General features: G+C 41.0%; 2 protein-coding genes across 2 annotated transcripts in view; both read left to right on the forward strand.

Annotated features, from left to right (window-relative positions):
• Positions 1-10,003: 10,003 nt before the first annotated feature.
• On the forward strand, positions 10,004-16,715 carry ptpn5 (protein tyrosine phosphatase non-receptor type 5). Its single transcript, XM_053318887.1, has 12 exons — positions 10,004-10,273; positions 10,958-11,080; positions 11,234-11,326; positions 11,649-11,905; positions 12,085-12,277; positions 12,799-12,883; positions 13,249-13,328; positions 13,493-13,630; positions 13,750-13,860; positions 14,961-15,121; positions 15,388-15,501; positions 16,622-16,715. The coding sequence occupies exons 1-12, from the start codon at positions 10,004-10,006 to the stop codon at positions 16,713-16,715; spliced, it is 1,719 nt and encodes a 572-aa protein (XP_053174862.1).
• Positions 16,716-20,885: 4,170 nt separating this feature from the next.
• The window catches only part of dusp8a (dual specificity phosphatase 8a), a 44,986-nt gene continuing 40,290 nt past the window's right edge, over positions 20,886-25,581 (forward strand). Inside the window, exon 1 of the mRNA XM_053319507.1 lies at positions 20,886-21,175. The gene's annotated coding sequence lies outside the window, so the exon portion shown is untranslated. The remainder of the gene's footprint in view (positions 21,176-25,581) is intronic.

Below are 25,581 nucleotides of genomic sequence, written 5' to 3' on the forward strand. Positions count from 1 at the left end.
CAGCAGCCTGCGGTCATCAAATGAACACTTTACAGCTCCCTGATTCTCTCTGATGCAAATATGTGGCGAGATTAGCCCGTCTGTCGGTGTTAGACTGTTTTTTATGGCTCCAGATAGGCAGGCTGGAAGCCACTGTTTTCATCTGGATGTGACATGATGAGTCACAGTCAAATCTGAGATTGGCATCGGTCTGGGAACAGACAGGAAAGTTTGTGTGCTTGTTACATAAAACTCACCAAGCTAAATATCACTGATGATCTCCAGAGGCGTGTATTAATTAGACAGACTCATCTGGCTACTAGTCATTTATAGACACCAACAATGAGCCTTGGGACCACTAGATGCCTTCCTTTGTAATCAGAGGAATGCTGCTCCTCCACCATCTCTTGAATATACACTGACATTTTTTTAGTTTGTTCAAAAAAATATATATTTTTGGCAAATAACAGTATGATAGTGTTGATACTGTTGTATTCAATGTGTTCTTTATGCCTTCTGCCTTTTTACTCTCGTTTTCCAGGAAGTTACTTTTCTCACAGCTATTCATTTGCCTTTCAATTCAAACACGATATTAAAAAAGGCTTTGGAAAAATGTGGCGTCAATGCGTATCACTGTGAAAGAATATGAGGAAGTGATGTAACAGTTTGATGATTCTGTGTAAAGCCAGACAGCTCAAGGCCACGGGACATCAGCCTTTTATAACTTTATCATTAATTAGGTTAGACGATGCTTCCACTCTCACCATTTACTCTGTGTGACAGTGTCCTTGTAGGTGAATGGGATAAAATGTGTGTGTGCGTGTTGGTGTGTGTTTGTGTACAGGTGAGGTCATTTTAAAAAGGGATGAGGAGGACAAGATAAGGAAGGACAGAGGAGTTCATTTAGTTGATTGCACCAGGGGGGAAGGGGGGGGGGGGCAACGATGTGTTGGTGAGATATATGGATGGGGAGGAGAGGACTCTGAAGTGGGTGATAAATACTGAAGAAAGAGGGGAGGGAAACAAAGAGAGAATGAGTCTGTTTGATAAGACGAGATGTAGCCAAAATGGTATGAATAAGAAAAACGACAAATGGATTTTTAAAGAGCTAATGACAGTTAGGCTACTGCTACTGTTTGTCTGCTTCCACTGCAGTATCTTTTTTTCCCAATAGGATAAGGTGTCACAAAACCTCAGCTGGATAATAATAAACAACTGTTAGTAGAAAATACTCACACACTGGGAAAAAAATTGGAGGACCAGTTCAGCATTTTTGGAAATTAGATTTTTCTTTTCCTTACAAGTAGTTGGACGAGAATATTGAATAGATAGATAGATGGAATATTGATATCACACTAATACCTGTCTGGTGAATATAAACCAGCAACCTGGAAATAACTACCCTGGCTCTAGTCTAAACAGTGTCTGTACTGTACTTTTTCAGTGTCATTTCTCTCTCTCTCTCTCTCACACACACACACACACACACACACACACACATGCAAAAACATGCACGTGCACGCACAGGTTGTCAAACTCAATATAATATAATATACAGTAGGCTACCATAAAAACTGGTGTAGTATAAGACGCAGTCTATTTTGGGGGGTCCTATTCTGGGGAAAACGCTTTTCTATTTTTTTTTAATGTACCAGTAGATATTCATTTATAAACACATATGTTTACATTCCAAACCTTTCTCAATTAACTTTTATTTGAAACACAACATTGATGGTAATTTGGCCGTTTTTGTTGCGTATAGGCCTACAGTAATTGTGGTAAACACACACGGACGGAGGTACTTCTGTAGGGATCCTTTGCATGTTGTGAGCCAATGATAATGACATACATGAACCTGTCACTGGAGAAAACAAGCACTTTATTTAGACATAGCATGTCCACTTCGACTTATTGCACTCAGAACCATAGAACGTTATGGTGACAACATGGCGCCTGTTGTTAAATGGTCTGAACTCTCTCTATACGGCTCTGCAGGAAATGTTGCTCTGTCGCCACCATGTGTTGTTTGGCAGAAGTGACGCATTCTGTGTCAACTACTTTCAGTGGCAAGGTAGGGTGTGCGACGGTTTATTAAAATTTGCAAGAAAAAAAAAAAACAAATTTGCCAGAAATAAACTCACCAATTTGCCAGAAAAAAAATAACAAATTTGCTAGAAAAAAAACTCTGAAAAAAGGTGTTTTATTCTGCCAAGTAATCACCACACTCTGCCACACTGGAGAGAAATCGCTCGTTATATAGGTTATAATAAACTTAAAACACAGAGGCGACTGCTTTAACACACAATTAGCTATTACTTTACTTTTTTGATCACACGTCAATTGCTGCACATGCACTCACTTCCGTAGTACTCCTTCAAATGTATGTGAAATAAATTTGTATATTCTCTGACATTGTATGGGGCTTTTTCTGAAACAGGCCCAGTTTCTTGCAATGTCTTTTCAAAGTCCGGATGCTTAGGATGATATGGTGTTTCTGGCCTAAGATAAGGGTTAAGGGTCCAGTTGAGCATTCACACAGTGACGATGTGGCTTTATTTTGAAGGAGTATAACGGAAGTGAATGTGCATGTGCAGCAATTGACGTGTGATCAGAAAGTAATAATGTGTGGTCGTCCTGTTCAAACAGCGCAGCCTCTGTGTTTTAATTTTTTAACCTATTGAAGTATAATGCTCATTTACACAAGTATCTCCTTATTGTTAAACCCTACTGAAAAGTACAAATAGATCAATGCACAAATGACTTCTCTCCAGTGTGGCAGAGTGAGGTGATTGCTTGGCAGATTAAAACACCTTTTTTCCAAGCTTTTCTTCTGGCAAATTTGTGATTTTTTTTCTGGCAAATTTGAGTTTATTTCTGGCAAATTTGTGATTTTAATCTCCAGGCCTGTATTTTTTAAAATTTTTTTTAATTTTTAACATATGGCCCTAATACGCCGTGGTAGGGGTGACAGTGCCCATCGGATGGTTGATTTTGTCTGTTCAAGTATCACCTCCACCACTCTAATAGTGTATTTTCAGATGCAGAACAGACTTTGAAAGGCCTCCCGGACAGCCCCAAACGACAGACAGGCAAAATTAGCTACTAGCTGGTGAACACAGCGGAGCATTTAGCCACTAAATAGCCAGATATTTCTGTCAGGAGATGATGGAAAGCAAAACAGAACTACAGGGAAAGTGAATGCTGGCCTTAAATTCACCAGGTGGACAGAAACACGACTGCAAGTGAATGCTAATGTTGCTCCATATGTGTAAATTAGAACATGTTTGCCAATGCGTTCACCATATCAACTTCATAAGGTCGTGTTTAGTTTGTTTCCACCTCCTCAACATGGCCCACATTTAAGGTTTTCATCATGTAGGCTACACAATACGTGTGTTAGTGCTCCCCAGTATTTGCATGAGACAGTGCCTGTTTTCTGCAGGTCAGTTCAGAGAGCTACCATATGGCAGGACAGGAAGGAGGGACTGAGAGTACAACACACTGAAGGGGGGAGAGACAAGAAATGACAGGAGGTTGTAAGGAGAGAGCAACAGAGAGGGAGTAGGGGGGAGGGCGTAGGAAGTGAGAGGGAGAGGGAGAGAGCGAGAGGATAAGCAAAAGAAACGAGAGCATGGAGATGACAAAAAATGACGGTGACCAGAATATAAGCGCAAACCGATCTGGAGGAGGGGGGAGATGGCAATGAGTGAGGAATTGGGTGAGTGAAGTGGGTGGCAGAGCCTACAGCTTGAAAGCAATGGAGGTGACAGTGGGGGGCGCTCACTGCTCAGTGATGTGTTATGATCCGACTCCCCCCTTACACACACACAAACGTGTTTTTATCACTTAGGAGGACATTGCAATGATTTACATCAATTCATGGAAACATACCTTAAAGAATAGGGCTGTCAATATTCATTGTTTTTTCATATTCCAGACAAATTCAAACAAATTATAACAGTCCATCTCTAAATACTTTCCAACTGATCTACCATTGGTTCCTTCTGAAAATTCAAAAAGGAGTCACAAATATATAATTTCAGTGAGTATTTATGACAGCAAGATGGTGTATGTGGGGTCAACTCACAATAAATAGTGGTCTTGTTCAATGTGATGAAGTAACATGTCACCCAGTACAACTGTGTGCATTTTTAACAACAGTGATGCTTAATGGCTCAGCATAGTAGCTACATATATCAGGCTTTACTTGTTATTGGAATAAATGTATTGTTGGTGATGGTCTTTTCATAAAAAACTGCATTATCTTTAAATCCTAAAATTGAATGGTTTACATTGTGGAAACCAGGTTTTGGTGGTGAGTCCCCATTATGTGACTGTGTGAAAGAGTCATGTCCCCACAATGTGATAAATACACACACACACACACACACACACACACACACACACACACACACAGAGACTCTCTCTCTTGCTCTCCAGCTCGCTCGCTCTCCCTCATTCTGGCTCTGTTGCCACGGCTACCATACAGCCTCTTGCTGCATATACCTAGACGAAGCTGCCGCCTGTGGATCTCTCTCTCCTCCAGGATACAAACAAAAGAAAAACCCATCAGACTTTTATGCCTCTCTCTCGCTCTCGCTCCCTCTCTCCCTTCCTCCCTCTCTCTCTCTCTCGCTCTCTCTCTCTTTCTCCCTCTCTCTCTATCTCTCTATCTCTCTCTCTCTCTCTCTCTCCCTCTCTCTCTTCTCTTTCACACACAGACACAAAAACCCACATTCGTAGATTCTGCTTCTCCTAACCTCACGTGTCCTCTTGCCTCTCTTGCTGTCGGTCTGTCTTCTTCCTTCCATGCAAGCACAATCCTTCTACTTTCAGACGGAGGAGCAGTAAAGAGATTGACGTGGTTCTTGGTGTTTGGCTCCTGGTCTTTGGCTCAGAGGGAGCGAAGCAGCAGATGGCGATGTGAAGACAGACTCAGTCAGGTAAGAATACTTATCCTAACCAGACTTTAGGTTGTGGATGAGTGACTGCTCCAGCCCTCCTCTCCTCCCTCTGTCTCTCCCTCTCTACCCCTCCGTGGCTGTGCGACATGAGGTGAATACCAATTTCTCGGCAAATCCCCCACAGTTCATATGGCTGCTGCGCTTTCCTGGCTGTAAAAAGGTAGGGACCTGTGATAGAGCCTCTTTATGTGTATGTTTATTTTCTGATCATTCTTCAAAACTGATCATAAGACAACAGGTTGGTAACTGTGTGTTTTCTCTCTCGTCTATTATTATTCAAAGCTTGATTTCCTCCATGTTGTATCATGTCTATGTGACAATGTGGGAGTTACCAGAGAGAGATGCAACAGTCCACCTCCCCGGGTGATTCATTACTAATCCATCTAGTTCTGCACTGTGTGGTCGCTCTAGCTCACCGTAGCTATGTACAGTACGTGATATGAATGGTGTTTTTTCTTAGTATGAATGACTGCCAGAGAATGCCATTCCTGCAATGATGTTGTGATGCAGTGCAATCATGTAATACAATCCTTTGTCACCGGGAATCCAGATTTATCACCGGGAATCCAGATTTATCTCCAGCAACCTGTAAATCAATTCGCTATGCAGCACATTTCAATTATTCATACAGTATAGCTTAGGCTGAATTGTAAGTTTATATGTGTGTTAATAAGATGTCTCTTTGAAATGCCCCTGGAGCTGCTGAGAGCGATTGTAGGAGTGTATGTAAACAATAGAGCTGACTGATAACCTATGTGATATACAGGAGGAAGGTGCAGGGTTGCTGTGTATTTCATTGTAAGGTCATTGTGAGCTTGTGTTTGTATTAATGTCAAGATCGTGTGTGTGTGTGTGTGTTTGTGTGCGTGTGTGTGTGTGTGTGTGTGTGTGTGTGTGTGTGTGTGTGTGTGAGAGAGAGAGAGAGAGAGAGAGAGAGAGAGAGAGAGAGAGAGAGAGACAGAGAAAGGTTGATGAAGCAGGTCTTGGCCCTCGTTACTTTATCTCACATTTCCATCCCATCATCACTTTCAGTAACAGCTTCCTCTTACCCGTCTCTGCCACATGAGCACTTCAACGACATGGTTGATACCTCACTCTTCACGCACTTTGATTCAACCGGAAAACAGGAAATGCTGCTGAACTGTAAAAGCGGGGAAAAAGAAGGTACAACTACGCATCAGGGTTTGCAAAACAACTGTTCAACTTTTTTTTTTGAATAGAGTAAGAAAGCAGATTTGGACATGCTGTTGCGCCGCCATTATTTTCCAGATGGGGAAGCTGGGATAATCAGGAATATCCATTAAAACATGAGCCAGCTGTCACTAAAAGAAAAAAAATTTAGATTACATTAATTCCCCTTGTTCCTGATTGCAGGAAAGAGCTTTACACAACTGTCAGCACACAGTCATTCCTGGTCCTGTGATTCTCCTGGGACAGAGGCCACGGGCTGAGTTTATGGCTCCATTTAGACGCAGGTGGACGTTGGGTGCTTTGAATGGACGCTGATCAATGGAAACACTATGCACGCACTCTATTTGAAGACTGAGGGGGTGGTGTTTGTAAGGACCTAAAGACAGTTCACCTTCAGTGAGGAATGAGACTGAATCAGCTGACAGATTTCACTCTGCCATGAATCCACCTGGCCTGGTTGTACATTCCTGCCAGGAGACTGAGTTTAAATTGTAATGTGATTTATAATGTCGAAGTTTCCTATAGGTTTTATTACCCCCTCTACAATAATACTCAGCCTGTTACTGCAGTTTGTCATTATATACAGTATCACTCTCTGATATTTGAATTACATCTTCATGAACAGTGTGAGCCAGTTTTTGTTTTTTTATCACTTAACTCTTAACAAGCAGTGGCCTTCAGATGGGACAATCAAACAAACAAACTAAGCCATTCATTATTCAAACTCACATAATTTTATTTCAAGAAGAAGTTTTGGGAAATGTGTGTACAATGATGCACTACACGTCTGTAATATTTCATTTTAATGTGATAGTGCAGGCATATAAAAAGACATTGAGTCTTAGATTTGAATATTTCACTCATTTACATCATATAGCTTCAATCAATATCACAGAAAGTGTGAAATAAGATAATTTTAAAAAAGAAAGAAAAGAGAATGACTGTCAAGGGGGTTTTGTTAAGGGTCATTGATGCCATTGAGGAAACATGTCCTCTGTTTTTTATCTGGCAATTTGAGGATTTTAGGAAACTTTGATGTTACAGTAATAACTAATAGTAGAGTAATAATCACATTTGATCATTTTCCTGGCAGTGGCTGGGTGGATAGGTGTGGGGGACTCAGACTCAGATTCATAACTTCAGTATCTCTAAAAACCTGGCTATGGACCTGGTTAAATGTACTTAACAATTCACCAAGCAATCAAACCCTCAGCAGCCAAAGCAAGTGACTCAAAAAGAAAGAAAGACATTGACCTCAAAGAACAAAAGCAAAGAGAGGCAGAATTGTTACACAAACATGAATATTGTCACTGTTCTCCCACTTCAGATGTATGTTTGTATTTTTCATTTTCACATGCAGTGTGTCTGCCATTCTATGTGTGTGTGTGTGTGTGTGTGTGTCTGTGTGTGTGTGTGTGTGTGTGTGTGTGTGTGGTGCGTCTGTGTGTGTGCATGCGTGTGTGTGTGTACACGCTACAGTATGTTGGTTGCCACAGTTACCAAAACGCCAACCTCACTGCGTCATTGCTTCAGACAACCTTCACACAAAAAAGAGCTGCTTTCCTCCCATTCATCCCTCCAGCCACTCACCTGTTCATTTATTGTTTAAAAGCGGAAGCTCTGTGAACTTTCTCCGTGTCTCTTATACAACATTATATATGTGTGTTTGTGTGTGTCTGTATACTTCATAAGTGTGTGTACATTGTATGTATGCACGTTGTCATGACTACAGGCCAGGCTAACTGGCGTCATCACTTCAAAACCACCTTCGCAGCAAGCCGAGAGATAGAAAAAGACTCAAGGCAGCTCCCCTCTGTTTAACACCTGCACTCTTTCTCTCTTTTATACACACACACACACACACACACACACACACACACACACACACACGCACACACACACACACACAGCTCTTCCTACTGGTGTGGTCTCATATTCCGCTGAACTCACCCTATCCGTTCAACAGGGTCCAGTGGCACAGAAGGAAAGGGGGGGGGGGGGCAGAGAGCAGAGGAGAGCAGAGGAGAGCAGAGAAGAGAAGGCTTGACTTCATGCATACTGATTCGACTGGTGCAATCTGAATGTTTTTCTGAGGTTGTCTGGTTAGTCTGGCTCAAATCATCCCTGCCTCTTAGGGAGGGAGAGAGTAGGAGAGAGGCATGAAAAGAAAGAGAGGGGAAGAAATATTGACAGTTTACTGTGTCACCTTACATCACCATCCTCCGCTCATGAAAGCACAGCTGGGAGCTGACAAGGGTGCTACTCTGATTCATCTTTAGATGAAACTGGATTACTATCTCTATCTCAGTGTGACCAGTTGAATTTGAGTCATAAAGTGTCTCTACGGTATATTTTGGAGCATGATTTATGTTGTGTTTTAATTACCTGTAACCGTTACTCCTGTATTTTTTATTTTGAATATTGAAGACATGAGATGTTTGGTTGTTATCTTCTGTCCTTCAGATCTGACTCTGCCACACAATGGCTGACAACGGCTGGTTGCCACAGGATACAGGATTTTACTTGATCATGTGATCTGACTCCCTCCCCAGTTCCCTGCCATCTATCATAGGTGGGTCATGTGACTGGCTGGGTGTTAACAGTATAGTTGCTTTTGCTTTTTTTTGAAAATCCAGGAAGCAGAATGAAAAATTAAAAACATTTTCATGTGCATTGCTGATTGGTAGTCATTGATGAAAACTTGTTCCAAACTGAAGTGTGACAAATTTAGACCTCAGCAACACAGTAAGACAAAAGTGTTATGTGCACAAACAGTACACCACCATTTCCACAGGCCCCCGCATTCACACATCTACACAAAGCACGTGGCGGTAATCAGCCAAATGTACAAAACACCTTTATTAATGGTTGAAGGACAAAAGAGCAGGGCGGAAAAGGGCTTTGAATACACTGGTGACTGATACAGAGAGGCTGTGTGTGTATGTGTGTGTGTGTGTGTGTGTGTGTGCGCGCGCATGTGTTGTCAGTAGATGATAATGCTCAGGACGGATGAGAGGGATGAGAGCCACTCTGTTGCCAAGGCAACGGACCAGGCTGTAAACACGTTACCCCTGACTCATCTCTCCACAATAGAGCCTCTCTCTCTCTCTCTCTCTCTCTCTCTCCCTCTCTCTCTCACAAACACGCACACACACACACACACACACACATACACACATACACACACACACTCACACACACACACACAATAGTGTCCAATCTGAGGGAGACAAGAGGATCCGGAGATGAGAGCCACTCCAAGCCGCTTAGCTATACATCTGAATAGGCCTGTGGAATAAATACAACCCCCTGTCATTTAAAAACACACAATCAGACACACACACTCGCAACCTGACAAACACAGAGAGCGCGTCATTGAACTGGAAATCAATATGTAGTTCTGTTGACGTCTCTGCTGCTTTGCACGTGAATTAGAAAAGCAGCAAAGACCAAAAAAAGAAAAAACATGAAAATGTGATTACCAAAACATTTTAATGGCCACATAAAGAGAAATGTGTTTATTTTGTGAAGTCTGAAGTACGTCTGCATTTTAATTGTCATTCACATGTTTCTTTAAACTCAAAACTTGTTAAAAGTCTCATAAACCATGAAAGAAAAGCTAAAAAGAGAACAAATGCTAACAAAGGGTTGAAGATACAACACTAACTATTCATTTTATTTAATAATGACAATGATAACAATTGTTGTCCTGGAGTTCACACACAGCCCCTAATTTTGTTACATATTCAGACAGTGTACAAAGAAAACACACAATATCTAAGAAACCAGCTGTGTAGGCCGTGTGATCACAGAGGATTAATGTGTCAAATACCTTTAACACACAGGAGCCTAATTTCAACAGGGGGATAATGACCCGCCGGCTGAGCAGCTCCACCCGTTCCCATACCGAGGACTCCATCTTCCTGAGGCCTGATGAGGACCCTGTCTGGCTGGATGAGCCCACAAAGACTGACAAAATAGGTGACGGAGCCCCTAAAAAATATGGGCTCCCAGAATGTAAAGATGGACCCACAGTGGCCCAAAACCCACAAGGGGAGGAGGTGTTTCTGCACAAGGTGTACGCGCTAGTGATTGAGTTCCACTGCTGGGCTGCACTCTTTGTTGTATCCCAAGTCACGGTAAGTGAATGGATGTCAATTGGACATTAAAATAATGATATAAAATCTGGACAAAATCTTTACATGTCTGTAGATTTTTTTTTCTTGCATCTTAAGACTTTAATGTGTGCTCTAAATCAGAGTTGAGACGATCTCACTGCAAAAGATTTGCTTTTCAGCTAAGCATATAATGAAGACCAGAATGAAAAATCTACAGTGTGTAATTGCAACATTACCAATGTAAATGACACCCAAACATGAGAGCACACAGTATTCTCTTGACCCTTATTTTTTCACAAAGATTTTCTTTTCATATGCATCAATTACATTGTCATATTCTCTAAAGTGCTTTAGTCCAAAGTGTACTTTATTCTGCCTGGAAAAACACATTTCCGTGGCTAAATTGGACACCTCTTTAGTATTCATCTCCTTTTCCCATCAGACTCTCTGTTGACTTAATGTTTGATTCATTCAAGAAAAAAAGGACAGGTGCAGCATTACCATATGTAAAAAAGAAAAATTAAAAAAGATCCTTGTAAATGCATGTGGTCAATTTACATATTTTTTATGTCTGTATAATAGGCCATCTTCTTTTCTTCTTCCTTCGCTTTTCACCCAAGAGTGGCCACAGTGCTGCCTGATTATCAGTGCATTAATGAATGGAGCACAGCACATTGACAATCTGCCTTCTCTCTCTCATCCCAGGGGTACTGGGTGTTTTTTGTCGTGGAGGGAAACGGACTACTCTCTTCCATCTATAAAGCCCTGCAGGTCATTGACTTCTACCTGGGCTTTGTCTTACCCTGCCACCCAATTTTTGGAATGGATGTAAGTGTCAGTCCTGGATCTCGCCAAGTGGTGTTTCAGTTGGTTTTGAATGGAGACTGAATTTTTTTTTAAACACCCTGAAGATGAGATGTATCCACTCTTGGCTGTGTCTAATTGCCTCTTCCTCTCTCTGTCTCTCTTTGTACTGGACAGTCCATGGTGCTGATGAGGGAGGTGGTAAACAAACAGCACAATTGGATTGTCCATGGCACTGCAGGCATCGGTGTGGCCATCTGTGTTATTATGGTAAAGCATTGGATAAACCCTTAACTCCTTTTCATGCTAGAAATCTAATGTTCTGTCATTGCTAAATGAATGTGACATTATGGTGGATATCTGCTTATTGTAATTTATCATAAAGGAAAGTGATAGTTCAACATAAATCCAAATTATTGCACTTATAACTGTGTTTCTGTATGGAACCTCCACCTGTCTTTGAAAGCAATCATTTTCAGATTGCCTAGTTACTCAGCTGATTGATTTGTTTATTGACTGATTGACGGACGCATGGCTGATGAGGGAAAAAATGGCATTCACTCCCTCCTTTCTTCCATTCATCTTTCCTCAGGTCATCCACATGATGTGTAAGTGGCGTTACAGTACGGGCTTGTGGTCATCAGGGCCAGCATCAAGGGACATTGGTGATCGGCGTCAATCTGTGAGCCGCCAGCCCTCCTTTACCCTGTCAGAGTGGACAGACGCCCAAGAGGACCTGATGGACCTGGACCCCGTGCCCCAGACTCCAGTCTTTGAGATGGGCATTGACACCAAGACGGAGGGAGATGCCGCCACTCTCTCTGTCACACCTGTGGGGCTTCAGGAAAGGTTAGACTGAGAGTATTAATGTGTATTCGTTTGCATTTATATTTGAATATGTATCTGCAAACAGACATATGTTGTTTTCATGTTTTTATGCCATTTAAATCTACATCTATTCTGCACATAGCATATGGGTATACATATATGTATGTATGTGTTTGTCTGATTCCATATGCATCACACAGGAGGGGCTCCAATGTTTCGCTGACCTTGGACATGTGTACACCAGGCTGCACAGAGCCCTACGGCTATGGAGCCCAGCTCTCCCCAAGAGACCAGTCAGCCCAGGAGTATCTCAGACAAGGAACACACATGCTGACCCCTGCCATGCTACACACACGGGCCATGGATGACCAGAGCCTGCAGGCTGAGTTTTATGTGAGCGCAGCAACAACAGCTCACCCACCTACACTCTTTAGATTAACAGATACAGATGAACAGAGACTTACCGGAAAAGACGAGCACTGACATACACACAGACATACACATAAACACAGACAAAAATGCACACACCCACACACACACACACACACAAACACCCAGTGGAGCCCTGCACACACCCGTAAGCTTTTCCGCTGTCTGTTAGTGGGCGAATGCAGGAGAGATACTGGCATATTTGCGTACGAAAACCCACAGAGGATTCCAGTGTCTGCTGGGCAAAAAGATGTGTGTTCAAGATCATACGCAAGTAGTCCATAGCCTTTCAATCACGTACAGTTAGCATGTACCAGAAGATCATTTCAGTATGAACGGTAGTGGATGACTTAATATCTTGGATGTTTATTTTCTTACTGTTTTGTTGGGTTGTTGAGGGCACAGCTTGTACTCTGTCTCTCCACTTCTGCATTAGTTGATTGTTGTTGCATCTACAGCATCTATTGTTCTGTGTCCATTGGCAGGAAACTCCCATGAACTTTGTGGACCCTAAGGAGTACAACTATCCAGGGCTGGTGAGAAAGAACCGCTACAAAACCATCTTACCCAGTGAGTATAGCTGCAACATTTTTTTTGACAGTCACAAAAAATGAGATTATGAAGTTATAAATTGTCTTTTGGTCTTTTTGCTTATAATAATATTTACTATTTAATCATTTCATATACTCAACAACTATTTAGCTCAGATGTGTTTGGAAAAAGTTGTCTGTACACCAGAATATTGATACTCATACTGACACAACACACAAAAAGACAATGAACCAACACTGTGATAAAACAGAACTGTAAGGTTTAATACATATATTTTATATCCAGCTTTTATTGTCTAAAGTTACAACTTTTTTTTCCCTCTCTCTCTCTCTCTCTCTCTCTCTCTCTCTCTTTCATGTTAATCTCACACTGTGTACCTTCAGACACGCACAGTAGAGTGATCTTGAAGTCACAGGATGAAGATGATTTCCTCAGTACCTACATCAATGCTAATTATCTAAAAGTAAGTACAAATGTTTATTGGTGAGCAAAAACTTGCTTTGAGATGTACTAATATTATTTGCTCTCTGTGGATGTGACCTCATATTCTGAGTGTCTGCTGCTCACAACTACTGAAAACAATAATTGAAAACAGACAAGACAGTGCTTATGTGTGTGTATGTACAGGGATATGGGGGTGAGGAATGTGCATACATTGCCACCCAGGGTCCCACCGTGAACACAGTTGGAGACTTCTGGAGGATGGTGTGGCAGGAGAGAAGTCCTATCATAGTAATGATCACCAACCTAGAGGAGAAGAACGAGGTCAGCGTGGAGAAATGTTTGATGATGATGATGATGATTATAGATTATTATAGACGATTAATGGCTAAATGGAAAGATATTTGATTGGGTAATTTTGTGTGTTTGTGTCCACTGTGCAGAAATGTGCAGAGTACTGGCCTGAGGACACTGTGACCCACGAGGGCATCGAGATCACCGTTGTCACAGTAACTCAGGAGGATGACTACAGTCTGAGGGTCTTCAAATTGAAGGTAGGACACAGAAAGACTGTTCTTGTGTCACACAATAAAGAAAAATACTGTGCACAATATGACTTAAATCAACAATAAACCAACTTTTTTTTGAAGACAGATTTTTCTTCATAAACAATGTCTTCTTCTGAACTTCTCTCTACTGATGATATAGTACCAATTCAAACAGAGTGTGTTTTGTGCATTGTCCAAAGCAACAAATACACCAATTTTGGAAAGACAAGTTACTGTTTAATTTTTCAAAAGATGTGGATTATCTACTACTAGATGTAAATGAGAAATGTTTTATTTGCATTTCAGTGAACCAAACCATGAATACCACTGGCTGAGTTTGACTTAATTTTTTTTTTTTCTGATTTCAAGATTAATGCTAAACCATGTAATACAAACATCTTGTAGTGTAGACTGGTCTACCATGGCTTTATATTGTGATCTTATGTTCTCAATTTACCAACCATAGACTTGCATTTTGACAGAGTGAATGTTTTCATCTTACTCTTTCATCATTTCGCGGACTGATAACAGATATGTGTGTTGGGTTAAGGTTTACGTAATGCGCTGATGTGGCCATATTTTTCCATTCCATGTATGTGTTCATGATAGGTGCTTTATATTTAATTTGGGGTCATGGTGGCATTGGCACTTAGCAGGCCAAACATGATAATTCAGTAAATGGAGCTAGCATCTGATTACCAGGGGATCATTATACAACTGTACTCTGAGTTAAAAGCTTGTTGTTTATTCAAATTCAGTCCTTTGAGTTGTTGATTAATAACTGTTGCCAGACTGACAGAAACACTCAGGGAATAGATGAAACTGCTGGATTTCATTATGAAGGCTACAGTATAGGCAAGGGAGAACAGACAATGTGGTAAGCTCTTTTTTTTTATAACCCTCTCTTTTTTTTTGCCATCTTGCTCTGCGTTCATTGTTGTCGTAGCAACAAACACCAAGGTAACACAATTTAGATACAAATGCAGAGCAACAGGCTGATCAAAAATCCTCACCATGTGTGCAAATGTTAGCATGTAAATATGATCACATCCGTATTTCATGCCTGTGTACCTGTCTGTGTGTGTTGATGTGTCTGTGTGAACCAGTGTGGGGATGAGGAGCGAAGTTTGCAGCAGTACTGGTACACCTCATGGCCTGATCAGAAGACTCCAGACAAAGCCCCACCTCTTCTGGAACTCGTACAGGAAGTCGAAAGAGCCAGAGAGGAAGCTCCACCTTCCAGTGGCCCCATAATTGTGCACTGCAGGTACAACTTTAAGGAGAATATAATAGGCCTATAATAATAGCTGATGGAATACATCCATAAACAAACATAGACAATTTCTCATAGTAGAATAATCTCTTCAACTGCTGTTTTTACTATTGTACCAACAGAATCAACTTGGCACTCTTTCTATAAGCATAGCATTTCCCCAGAGATGAGGCATTTATTGAGTTAGTGAGATAACTGCTAATCAATATACTGATCCATTCATTTTCTCTTCCTCCACCCTCCAACTTTTTTGCCGGCAGTGCTGGAATTGGTCGAACTGGCTGCTTCATTGCCACTTCCATCCTGTGCAAGCAGCTGAGGACTGAGGGTGTGGTTGACATCCTGAGAACCACCTGCCAGCTCCGTCTGGACAGGTGAGATATTCTTAGTCCATGCTCATGTCTATCTTTAGTACTACTTAAGAAACTGCAGGGTTTATCCCTAAATTAATATTTTGTGAAATGTACGCCCACCAATCAAACAGTGTGTTATGGTACTTAAAGTCATCACACTGTCTTCCAAAAAGTCTAAATCCATTATTTCGCACTTTCATACCAAAATAATATATAAGCCATACAATTTAATTTTATGTTAATTTTCAGTACTGATTAGGACAATTTTGACCAAAAATGCTTTGTGTGTTACAAAACACCTTGCTCACAGAAGACATTTCGTCTTAGCAAGAAAAGCACAGGTGTAAATAATAACACTAATGATGTCTTGTTTCCATTCAAGTGTGCCATCCCAGTTGGCCAGCATACATAAGTGCTTGGCTCTGACAGTGGCACATCTGAATGGAACGCAGCCATAATCAGTTTTACTAACTGCACCTGAGTTTCACAAGTCAAAAATGTTGAAGAATGTAAATTCTATCAAATGTAAATCCATTCTACCAGCATAGCTCAAAGGACAGCAATGTCAGTCTGGTCCATCATTTTGGTCCAGACTGAAACAACAACAACAACAATCAGGTGGACTGGCACAAAATTTTGCACATTAATCAGGTGATGTATGTATGACGTTAAACTATTAGATGGATTGGCATGATATTTGGTATATACATTTTCATTCCTTAACATGAGAATTGTAAACTATTTGTTAATCCCCTGACTTTTTATGTAGCACTACAATTAAATAATGTAATACGTTGAACCAAATATTTGCAAACATTCCCAGAAGCCTCAGCTTTGTGTTTAGTGCTAACTAGCAATTATTAGTGTGCTAATGCACTACACTATGATGGTAAAGTTATAAATGCTAATGTCAGCATGTTAGCATTGTCATTGTGAGCATGTTAACATGCTGGCATTAGCATTTTGCTCTAAATATTGCTGTGCTGTACAGTACTGTACTGTCTCACAGAGCTGTCACATGGCTGTGGATTCACCTTGTGTACCAAAATGCTGGAACATTTTTAAACGTAAATCTTACATGTGGCTAGATGAAAAATGCAGATAATTATCTTCTCTAAATTAATTGTGTCTGTCTTTCTAGGGGTGGGATGATCCAGACGTGCGAGCAGTACCAGTTCGTACATCATGTCCTCAGCCTGTATGAGAAGCAGCTGTCTCACACTGCTGAGGAGTAGAGTGAGCACTACAGCCACACCCAGACCGAGACACACCACTGTACACTGTACCGCCTCTGGTGGTATGCACCACTGTACCTAGCATAATTTCAATCTCACCCTTTAACAAGGTCAACCCATGTTAATCTCTTCACCTAAGACAGGCTCTCTCAGACAGGACTGAATGGTTGACATGAAACCTGTGCTTATTCTACGTCTTTGAGCAGAACAAACCTAGGAAGGTGGGATTTGAGTCGCCCCTAAAAATCTTTGATCCACACAGTCCTGGAGAGTCGCAACAGTCAAGCCTGAAATAATCAAAATCCGCACTCCTGACATCATTTCATTTGCACTGCTGAGGTTTTTATCGCATTACTGTACACAAGTCTAAATCAAGGACTCACTGAGTGCTAACATAACCCCTTCAGTCACACAATGTATGTACAGTTATGAAAAGGTTAAGGAGGAACTGCAAGTCCCCCAAAGTTAGTGTAAACAATAAGGGCCTTTTACAGTATAAGTGCCAGCATAATTTAAATCAACAGAAATGATCAAATGCCAGCCTAATATTTTACACTATATAGATATAAAAGTTAACTAACAACTAGCTTTTTTTCTCTTTGACTGTCACTTTTAATGTACCCCCCCCCCCCCCCATAACATAATAGAAGGCCTGTTTCAACTTTTGATGTATTCAGGAACCACCTCATCTTCAGGTTGCATGGTGCTAAGTGTTCATTAAAGGCATGTGCAATGTTATGGAACATAGGAATGTATAACAATTAGGTTATTAATTAACTAATTAGGATTTCTGTGCAATCTACAGTATTACATTTTTACCATGCTGCCTGTGCAGTTCTCATGGCCCATGATGTTTACAGTAAACAACTCCTGCATTAAGGCCACATAGACGTACACTCAGAGGTGTCACAGAGCCAGCAAGATGGAGGCGACTGAGGCCAGAAATAGAATTGGACTGTCAGAAATATCAATGAAGAGCTCTGGAGAATCTGATATGTACGTGTCCCAATATTTCCAGACACACACACGGGGGTAGTGCAGAGGAAATAAATAACTGTACCATAAATTGTTGAAGGATGATCACATACAGCCACTCCTGTCAACGTCCCATTCCTATCCTGAAGCTTGTTGCCCACAGAGACAGCTCTGTGATGCCTCTGCTTTCAATAGTAGCTTGAACACATCTGTGAAGTAAGAAGCCCATGATTGTTGTATAGACAGGCCAGGCCTAATCTGTATGAAGCACAATAGACCAACTAAGGTTGTCTCTCTGATGTTCAGCTGTAAAAGTTCTTTTTTTCTGTATTGTGTTTTGATTGTGTTGAGTTTAATGGATTGCATGTGCTGTATGGGACTCCCATAGGTCCACAATCAAAGCGACGTGATTGGTTGTCCTGCTTTTTGTTGTGTAAAAGGGTTTAAGCCTATTATATTGCTTGCTTTCGGCCAATGCTTTTGATACAGTTTGCTTTTGTGAAACCAACCAGAGATATTTTTAGAACATTTTGATACAATCCTTTCGAGTAGATGCCTTGTGTATATTTCCGTTTACACCATGATGGAATGTAGCTCATACTGTGGATCAAACCATCGGTTTACTGTATATTGCAAGATTTGACAGAACAAAATGTGACAACTACCTAAGTTACCTTACAGTACAGAAAAAAATAGATTATGTTCAGTCTTCAGTATTATTACTTTATGCCTTTAGGCTTTGCTTTAATATGCTTTGCTTTCTGTGGATGTTTTTATCGTTTTCTTGGAGAATTTTACCTCAGACTGAGTTTTTACGCAGTCCCCACTCTATTCCACCTGTGACTCTATAGGCCACTCTCAGCTGACAACACGAAAAATAATTGCTATATGTAAGGCAGCTAAAACAGTAAAGACAGTTTTCTATGTAATAAAAATCAAACTCAAACAACTTTTATCTTGAATACTCCATGAGATCAGCAGCCGTGAACATTATCAGAGGATGGACCTAACTGTGTGGGCTTGGACCAATTTATGAACATCAAATCACCTAGCAAATTAAACTGCCAAAATGATCTTTTACAGGAAAACGGGGCTGGGATTGATAAAAAAAAGCTACAATCTGTCATTTTATTGGCATAATCCTCTGATAATGTCCCGTGAACTTGACTGAAAAGCTTTTACTTTGCTTGTTTTCAGTGCTTACCTGGTCCTATTCTGATGATCAAAATGGGGATGACGAAATAGCCAAACAGTCAGGCATACAACCAACCAGCAACCAGTATTCCTCTCCTCTGCTACAGTATCACTTTAAGTTGTGGGTTTTTGCATCCAAATAAAGGTAGATTTTCATGAACCTGTCTTGCTGCTTCTTGCTGCCCAGTATCTCCCTCTGATATATGAAAGGTATGACTAATTTGTGTGAGAAGTACTTTAAACAAACCACAGAAATGTACACATTTAAAACTGCAGTCAATTATATTAAAAATGCGTTAGTTTCAGAGTGCAGGTATATGTCTGTGCCACTAGGTGTCAGTATACACAATGTTATTGTACATATTGCCAGAAGCTCTATCACCCTCCATTCATCTGCTCACTCACATTTAGATGGCACAGCAACAGAACAAAGGCTTTCAATCAAACAACAGAGAATTCATGAAACTGAATTGAAACATTTACTTATTACTACTGTTTTCCCCCAGTGGGTGGAAACAATGTAATACCACACTGTGTTTATGTCTGCTAACATAGAATTTATTTTATACTTGTTATATTTCGTTCTCTAATATCAATAAATTGTATCAGTTATCTACATATTGAGATTTGTAGCTGGTAAATTCATAGTCTTTCTAAAACAGGCAACCATTAACTAATATTTTATCAGAATCTTGGCAACCCTTTGAACCTCTTATTTTCCTTTACAGCTTAAATGTAGAATCGCACAAATTGTGTTTTGTTACTAAAGTTTATATAATGCTACGTTTAATTCTGGAGATATTTTGGGGGTGACCATCTGGGAGTGTAGAAGCACTCTGCCAAAGAGAGACAAAACTACTTGTGCCTCAAGTGCTGATAGTAATTATCATCAATCAAATTCATTGTTTTATGTCCTCTTATTTTTATGGCTTGGCTGAGGTACTTCTAAGAAAGATGAGGGATGAATGTACACTAACTGCATTCTGATACGTTTGTATTTTCGAAAATAATAAATAATAACAAACCCAAAATACATTATTCATTCATTTAGATTAAATGTAACAAAATCGAATATGATTTTGATAAAATTATGAACTATTAAAAACTCACATGCTAATTTTTCTTTTTTTACCAAACAGAAAATTCTGCAATTTCTACAGAGAAGGACAGCATAGTGTAAATCACTATTCAGAGCCATGAAGGAAACTGGAACATGCTTTAGGAGCAAATAAAATGTTGTGTGAGGTTGCTTGATAGAGAGAACATGGGGTTAAAAATAATACTAATGATAAAATTCAATACCTGTACTTGCATGTAATTATTATAAAATGAATGCTCAAAAAATACTTTTTTGAGCAATACTTTAAAATTAGAAAAACAAACTCTCAACAAATCTCGAAAAATAGGAGATTTGTAGGCCTATAGCTGAGGTCTCTGAAAAGTGACTTTTATTAGACTATATATTTTATATAGGCATCATCAAGGTTTTATTACAATATTTGTGTGCAAACCAGATTTTTCTGGTGGTGGTTGCTACATAGAATATGTGAATGCACTTAAACTTAATACAGCCACTTTAAAGTCATAATTCCAAGTAACATTTTATTTACTAATGACAGTAAAATGTTTCGCCCTCATTTTTTTTCCGTGTTTATTTTGTCCTTGTGTTGATATCTGCGTCACTGTCACTGCTTCCTGTATTATGACAGCCCAGTGTCTGCACTCCGCACTCTTCGTGAGCAGCTTTAGTTAAAAAAAAAAAAAAAAAAAAAGAAAAAAGGCCGGACTGTCCCTTTAATCCGCGGACCAGACCCTGACGTCACCCAACCCCTGAGCCGCCTGCGCTGATTGGCTGGGGGTGACGTCAACCTCACCCCCCCCTCTCCCAACTGAACCATGACCTCATCGCTTTAGTTCATGAAAGTGCTAAAGTGCACCTTCTGTAACTAACTGCCCCCCCCCTCCCCAACACACACACATACACACACACACACTCTCTCTCATACACTTACACACATACACACACACACTAACCTAGCAGAGAAAACGCTAATCTATCCTTTCACAAGTCGACCACCTATCCCGGTCAGTTTAACGACTGAAGCAGCCGCTCCACTGCGCTTTCATGTCTCGCTTGTTCCCGGCGCTGTCACCCGCTGTCAGCTGCACCGTCCCCTGCGACACCGCCAGGTAAACACCGGCCAGCCCCATGACGACCCCACCGCTGTCCCCTTCACACATGGAGGTCAGTTGACAAACTACACAGGACACAGGAGCCGCGTGGACCAGAGGTGAGTGAGTGTGTGTGTGCGTGTGTGTGTGTGTTAGTCGAAACGAGACTTGCTGTTATTAAGTGCGTTGCTATCCACAGAGCTAGCACACGTTAGCAAACCCCCCCTCCCTCCATTGCTGCAGATTTTGTCGGTGCGCGCCCCCTCCAATATGCGCGCCTCTTATGATGGGAATTTAACCACGCTGAAGTTATTAGCGTTTATCTTATTTCCGACAGATATCTGATGTTTTAAACGCAAGGTAGGTAGACTCTGTGTGTTTTTCTTTATTTTTTGTTACATTTCCACGCTTCTGCTGTTTAATTATCACAGAGCTTGTGAGACAGAGCTTGTGGTCGGTTTTTTTGCATGCGGACATATCCACGCGTCATAACAACACAGGCAGCCAGGTTTCCCATTCAGACAACAGCACAGTCAACCTTTTAATAAATGTGTAGCTGCATTACTAGATGCTAAATCTGCACAGTTTGTAGAGGCAATGCTCTATGTCCGCATTGTGTGCTATTCTTATTTCTAATCTAGGTCGGTTTATTATAGTGCGCTTCGAGCGTTCACCCTCCATCATTGTTATTAACGTTATCAAACAGGCCACAGTGTCCCATATATGTCTTTGTGCACCGCATCTCTGTATTGGTCTAAATAACACATGCAAAGTTTGAGAGAAAATTTCGCTCATTTATGTTTTTATTGCGCAATGATAATCCAGTGTGATATCCTACTCGTTTTTATTGGCACCAGTATCCACGCCGTGGTTATTGTTATGATATGATGCCCGGGGTAGTCCCGGTTTGTTATATGAGCCCGCAATTTGCAGCAGCAGAACTGGGAGAGTATTGATTAGAGGACACCAGAAGACTTACCTGATTATGTTTACACTATAATGACGCTTCTGCTCAGCCAAGGCCAACCAGGAATCAATTTTTCAAGGCTTACATGTTATGGGGACATATATTATTTACACACAGCTGCACAAAAGTATTTCAGTCAATCAAATGTAGTAGACATACATAAATATGTGACACATTTAAAATGAGTTTCAGTGTGACAAACACCGGAATGGGATTTTCTTATCAGGTTATTGCAGCTGTAGAAGCAATGACTTTAACTTGAGATGTGACAGTAGAAGATAACAGTTGTAGACATCAGGATCATGGTTTAATTTTAATTTAGGAAATCACAACACTGGAGTAGAGCAACAACTATCCAAAGGTAAGTCAGTTGACAGAAATCAGTTAGAATAGTCTTTTCAAGTGGAAATGTAAAGATCCCTGTGCTCTGTTTACTCACTTCTTAGGATTTATTTTCCTGATGTGATAGTAAATTAAATATAAGATTCTGGCTTGTACTTTAGGAAACTGTGACATATGTCTTCACTATTTACTGACATTTTATAGACCCAGAGATTAATCAATTTGTCAAGAAGAAAATCGCATAGTTGCAGCCCTACACTCCTGGTTATATACTCTTATTTTAAAAAAATCATTTAATTCATAATTCTTCAAATCAGCTAATGTACTCTAATGAAACCTCCCAGGAAAGTGTTTAGAAACAGTCTTATCAGACAAGCTATCTAATATCCAGCACTATTTTCAAGGCTTGCCAGAGTACTCAAACATGATCTCAAACTTTTGTTTGTAACTTGCCCAGTATTTATTTGCCATTCTGTAATCCTCCAACAGCCTAAACTTGGTCTCACTGGTTGCAGGGTGTTACGCTTTGGTCGATTTTTGAAGTGTAATCGACACAAACATCCCCTAGAGACAGTGTGTATACACACAGAAGCAAACGTTGGGTTCCTGAGTAAAGGGCTTGAGACTCTCTGATGATGTAATTGTTTGTGATCCAAACAAACAACTTATGTCTCTTATTGTATGAAACTAAGAGCCAGCTTTATGTCAGCCTTACTCAAGGCTCTGGCCACAGGTGACGTTATGCAGTGAGTTAATGAATAACCTGGATGGTATTACATCAGCGCTGGTTGCCCTCCAGTTGCTCTCTTTGTGTTTGCCTCCCTGCCTGATGTCTGATATGGCGTTATTGAGCTGGCCCATACCTTGTGGTTTTGTATGAAGGGCCTATGAATATCTCCTCATGGATTATCTGTTTTACGAAGATAAAGTTACTTCCCCATCTTTGTTTTATTGGCACATATTCAGTATCTTGTTATCAGCTGTAAAAAGAGAGACAGTAAAACCTGTTGGGTCTGTATATGATTTCTGTGACTTTATTCTACTTGACAATCGAGGGGAAAATGTTCGTAGCTCTGGGATTTCCTCATTCCTCTCTACTTAGAAAACAAAGTTGCAGTCATGTTACACATCCAGACCTGTAACTAACAATCACTTTAATATTGAATTCACATATTGAATAGTTTATGATTAATATTTTAATCAAATATATAAGACAACAAGACAAATGATCAGATTGTGGAGGGCAAGGTTATGTTTGCTTCATACTTTCTGTGGTTTGACATAGGCTCTGAATGAAATGCCCTCGGCGTGTTGTGCCTGGTGGTTCATGGTTTTCATGCTTTTAATGATGACCCACTGCTGAAAGGACTTTGGCGGAACTGTAGAAAAATTCCCAATGAGCTTAAAAGAAAACATAGAAATTGACCAGTTGATGTTGTTCTTCTGCCTTCTGCCAGTAGTCAAGGTGCACCTGCATTTAGTCAACTTTAAAGAGGTGTACAGCCACAGAACTTTGGACCATGTGCGCTTGTTTAATATATCAAAGGTTGAGACAGGAGCTAGCTCTGGGCAAGTGCAGAAAAACGTTAGCAATGGCAAAGATGTCGTTGTAAACTAGAGTAGAACAGTCGACGCTAGGGGAGAACAAATCAGATAAAACAAATCTCAAAAATATTTCAAATCCTTAATTTTTAGGACGCTTCACAGCAAACTGAAGCATGCTGAAGTCACCACAGTCTGTTTTACACATGTATGTAGCACCATCAGTTTTAGCTGCATCCCTTTTGTATCCTGATCCAGCATCAGCAGCAGTAGCATCCCATCATCATCACCCTCCCCGTGCCCCCGATCACCCCAACCGGGCTGTTTCTATGGCAACAACAGAATCTGCTCCGGGCCTGTACACGCTCTCTCCGTCTCTCTGTCTCTGTCTCTCTGCTTTCTCTCCTCTCAGCTTGTTTTCCTCTGTTCAGCCAGAGCCTCACAGCAAGCTCCAGGCTGCTGCCTATTTTAGTTTGAGGAGCTTGTTTGTTTTTGCTCCTTATTGTTCCTGCCTGGATGCAAGATGGAGGAAGAAAGACAGTCTTGCATGAGGGGCCGGGTTGTGGTTGTTATGCTGAGTAAGCACGCTGAGGTTTGAGCTCTTTCTCTACATCACCCGTCATCTTATCTCACTCCTTTTCAGTATTCTGCCATGTTCCTGTCTGGGTCTCTCTCTTTGTTTCCTTTACTCTGCTATTATCTCCTTTCATCATCCCTTTTCTCATCCAAACAAACAGGGTCCACTCATTGTGAGCGAGGGTGCCGCAGGATGATCGTCTAGCGGCGTAGAAAGATGCAGAGCGCCAGTCTACCCTTCTCACAACCACGCATGTAAACCTGTACACTCCTCCCTGCCCCTCCCCATCCCTGTTCACTGCACAAGAGTAGGAAAGAGAGTGATAGAGGAGGAAGGAGGGAATCAGAGAGAAAAAGTGAGAGAGGCTGGGAGAGCAGTCACCACTAGACATATGCAGCGTCAGATGTTGGGCTCAGCAGCAGGGAAACGGTAAAAAAGAGGGAAGGATTCACACCCCTGGAAGCTGTGGTGTTAGCGGCTTGGCAAAAGGGCTCTACGCCATATAAGGTATGGTATAACAGGTGATGGGGCAGGTTGTAATGTGGCAGGGACTGTTGTCAGGGGAGCATTGACATTGCAGCAGGGCTTCTGCAGAAGGGTTGTGTGAGTGTACATCATTGGGGGAAACGTAGAGAAATGTCACTATGTCAGTGTGCTTACATGCTCTGTCACTGCAGGACACAAAATTGCACACAATGTAACACAGACAGGCAGCTTAGATTAGATCCATTGGATTAGATTTGTTTGCCTATGTTGTGTTTTTAAGGTAGACTAGATTATATTTGGACTGTGTGCATGTGCACCACCTTCAGCCTTCATTTACTGGCTGTTTGAATATTTTGTACAACCAAGATTAGTATTTTGTCTTGGTTGGTTGTCTTGTGCACACCCATGCCCACACTGTAGCTACTTTCCAATACAGCAGCACTTTGGCTGTTTACAGTGCCAGCAGTTGCTACTGTCTATCTAGATTTTCTTCCATGTTCCTGTGCGCTTGCATCAGGCAGGTTGCCAAGCAGCAACAGCATGTGTGCATCGATGTTCAGGTCTATAGCAGACACATGCCTGGTAGAAAATAATTTTTTGTGGATCTTTAA

The sequence above is a fragment of the Scomber japonicus genome, chromosome 5, assembly GCF_027409825.1.
Source record: "Scomber japonicus isolate fScoJap1 chromosome 5, fScoJap1.pri, whole genome shotgun sequence".
Taxonomy (NCBI): Eukaryota; Metazoa; Chordata; class Actinopteri; order Scombriformes; family Scombridae; genus Scomber; species Scomber japonicus.

Excerpts from the sequence above, each read along its gene's own strand:
- ptpn5 (XM_053318887.1), top strand. The coding sequence starts at position 10,004 with ATGACCCGCCGGCTGAGCAGCTCCACCCGTTCCCATACCGAGGACTCC. Across the intron at positions 13,631-13,749 it reads ACCTAGAGGAGAAGAACGAG|AAATGTGCAGAGTACTGGCC; the intron begins GTCAGCGTGGAG and ends TCCACTGTGCAG. Across the intron at positions 13,861-14,960 it reads TGAGGGTCTTCAAATTGAAG|TGTGGGGATGAGGAGCGAAG; the intron begins GTAGGACACAGA and ends TGTGTGAACCAG.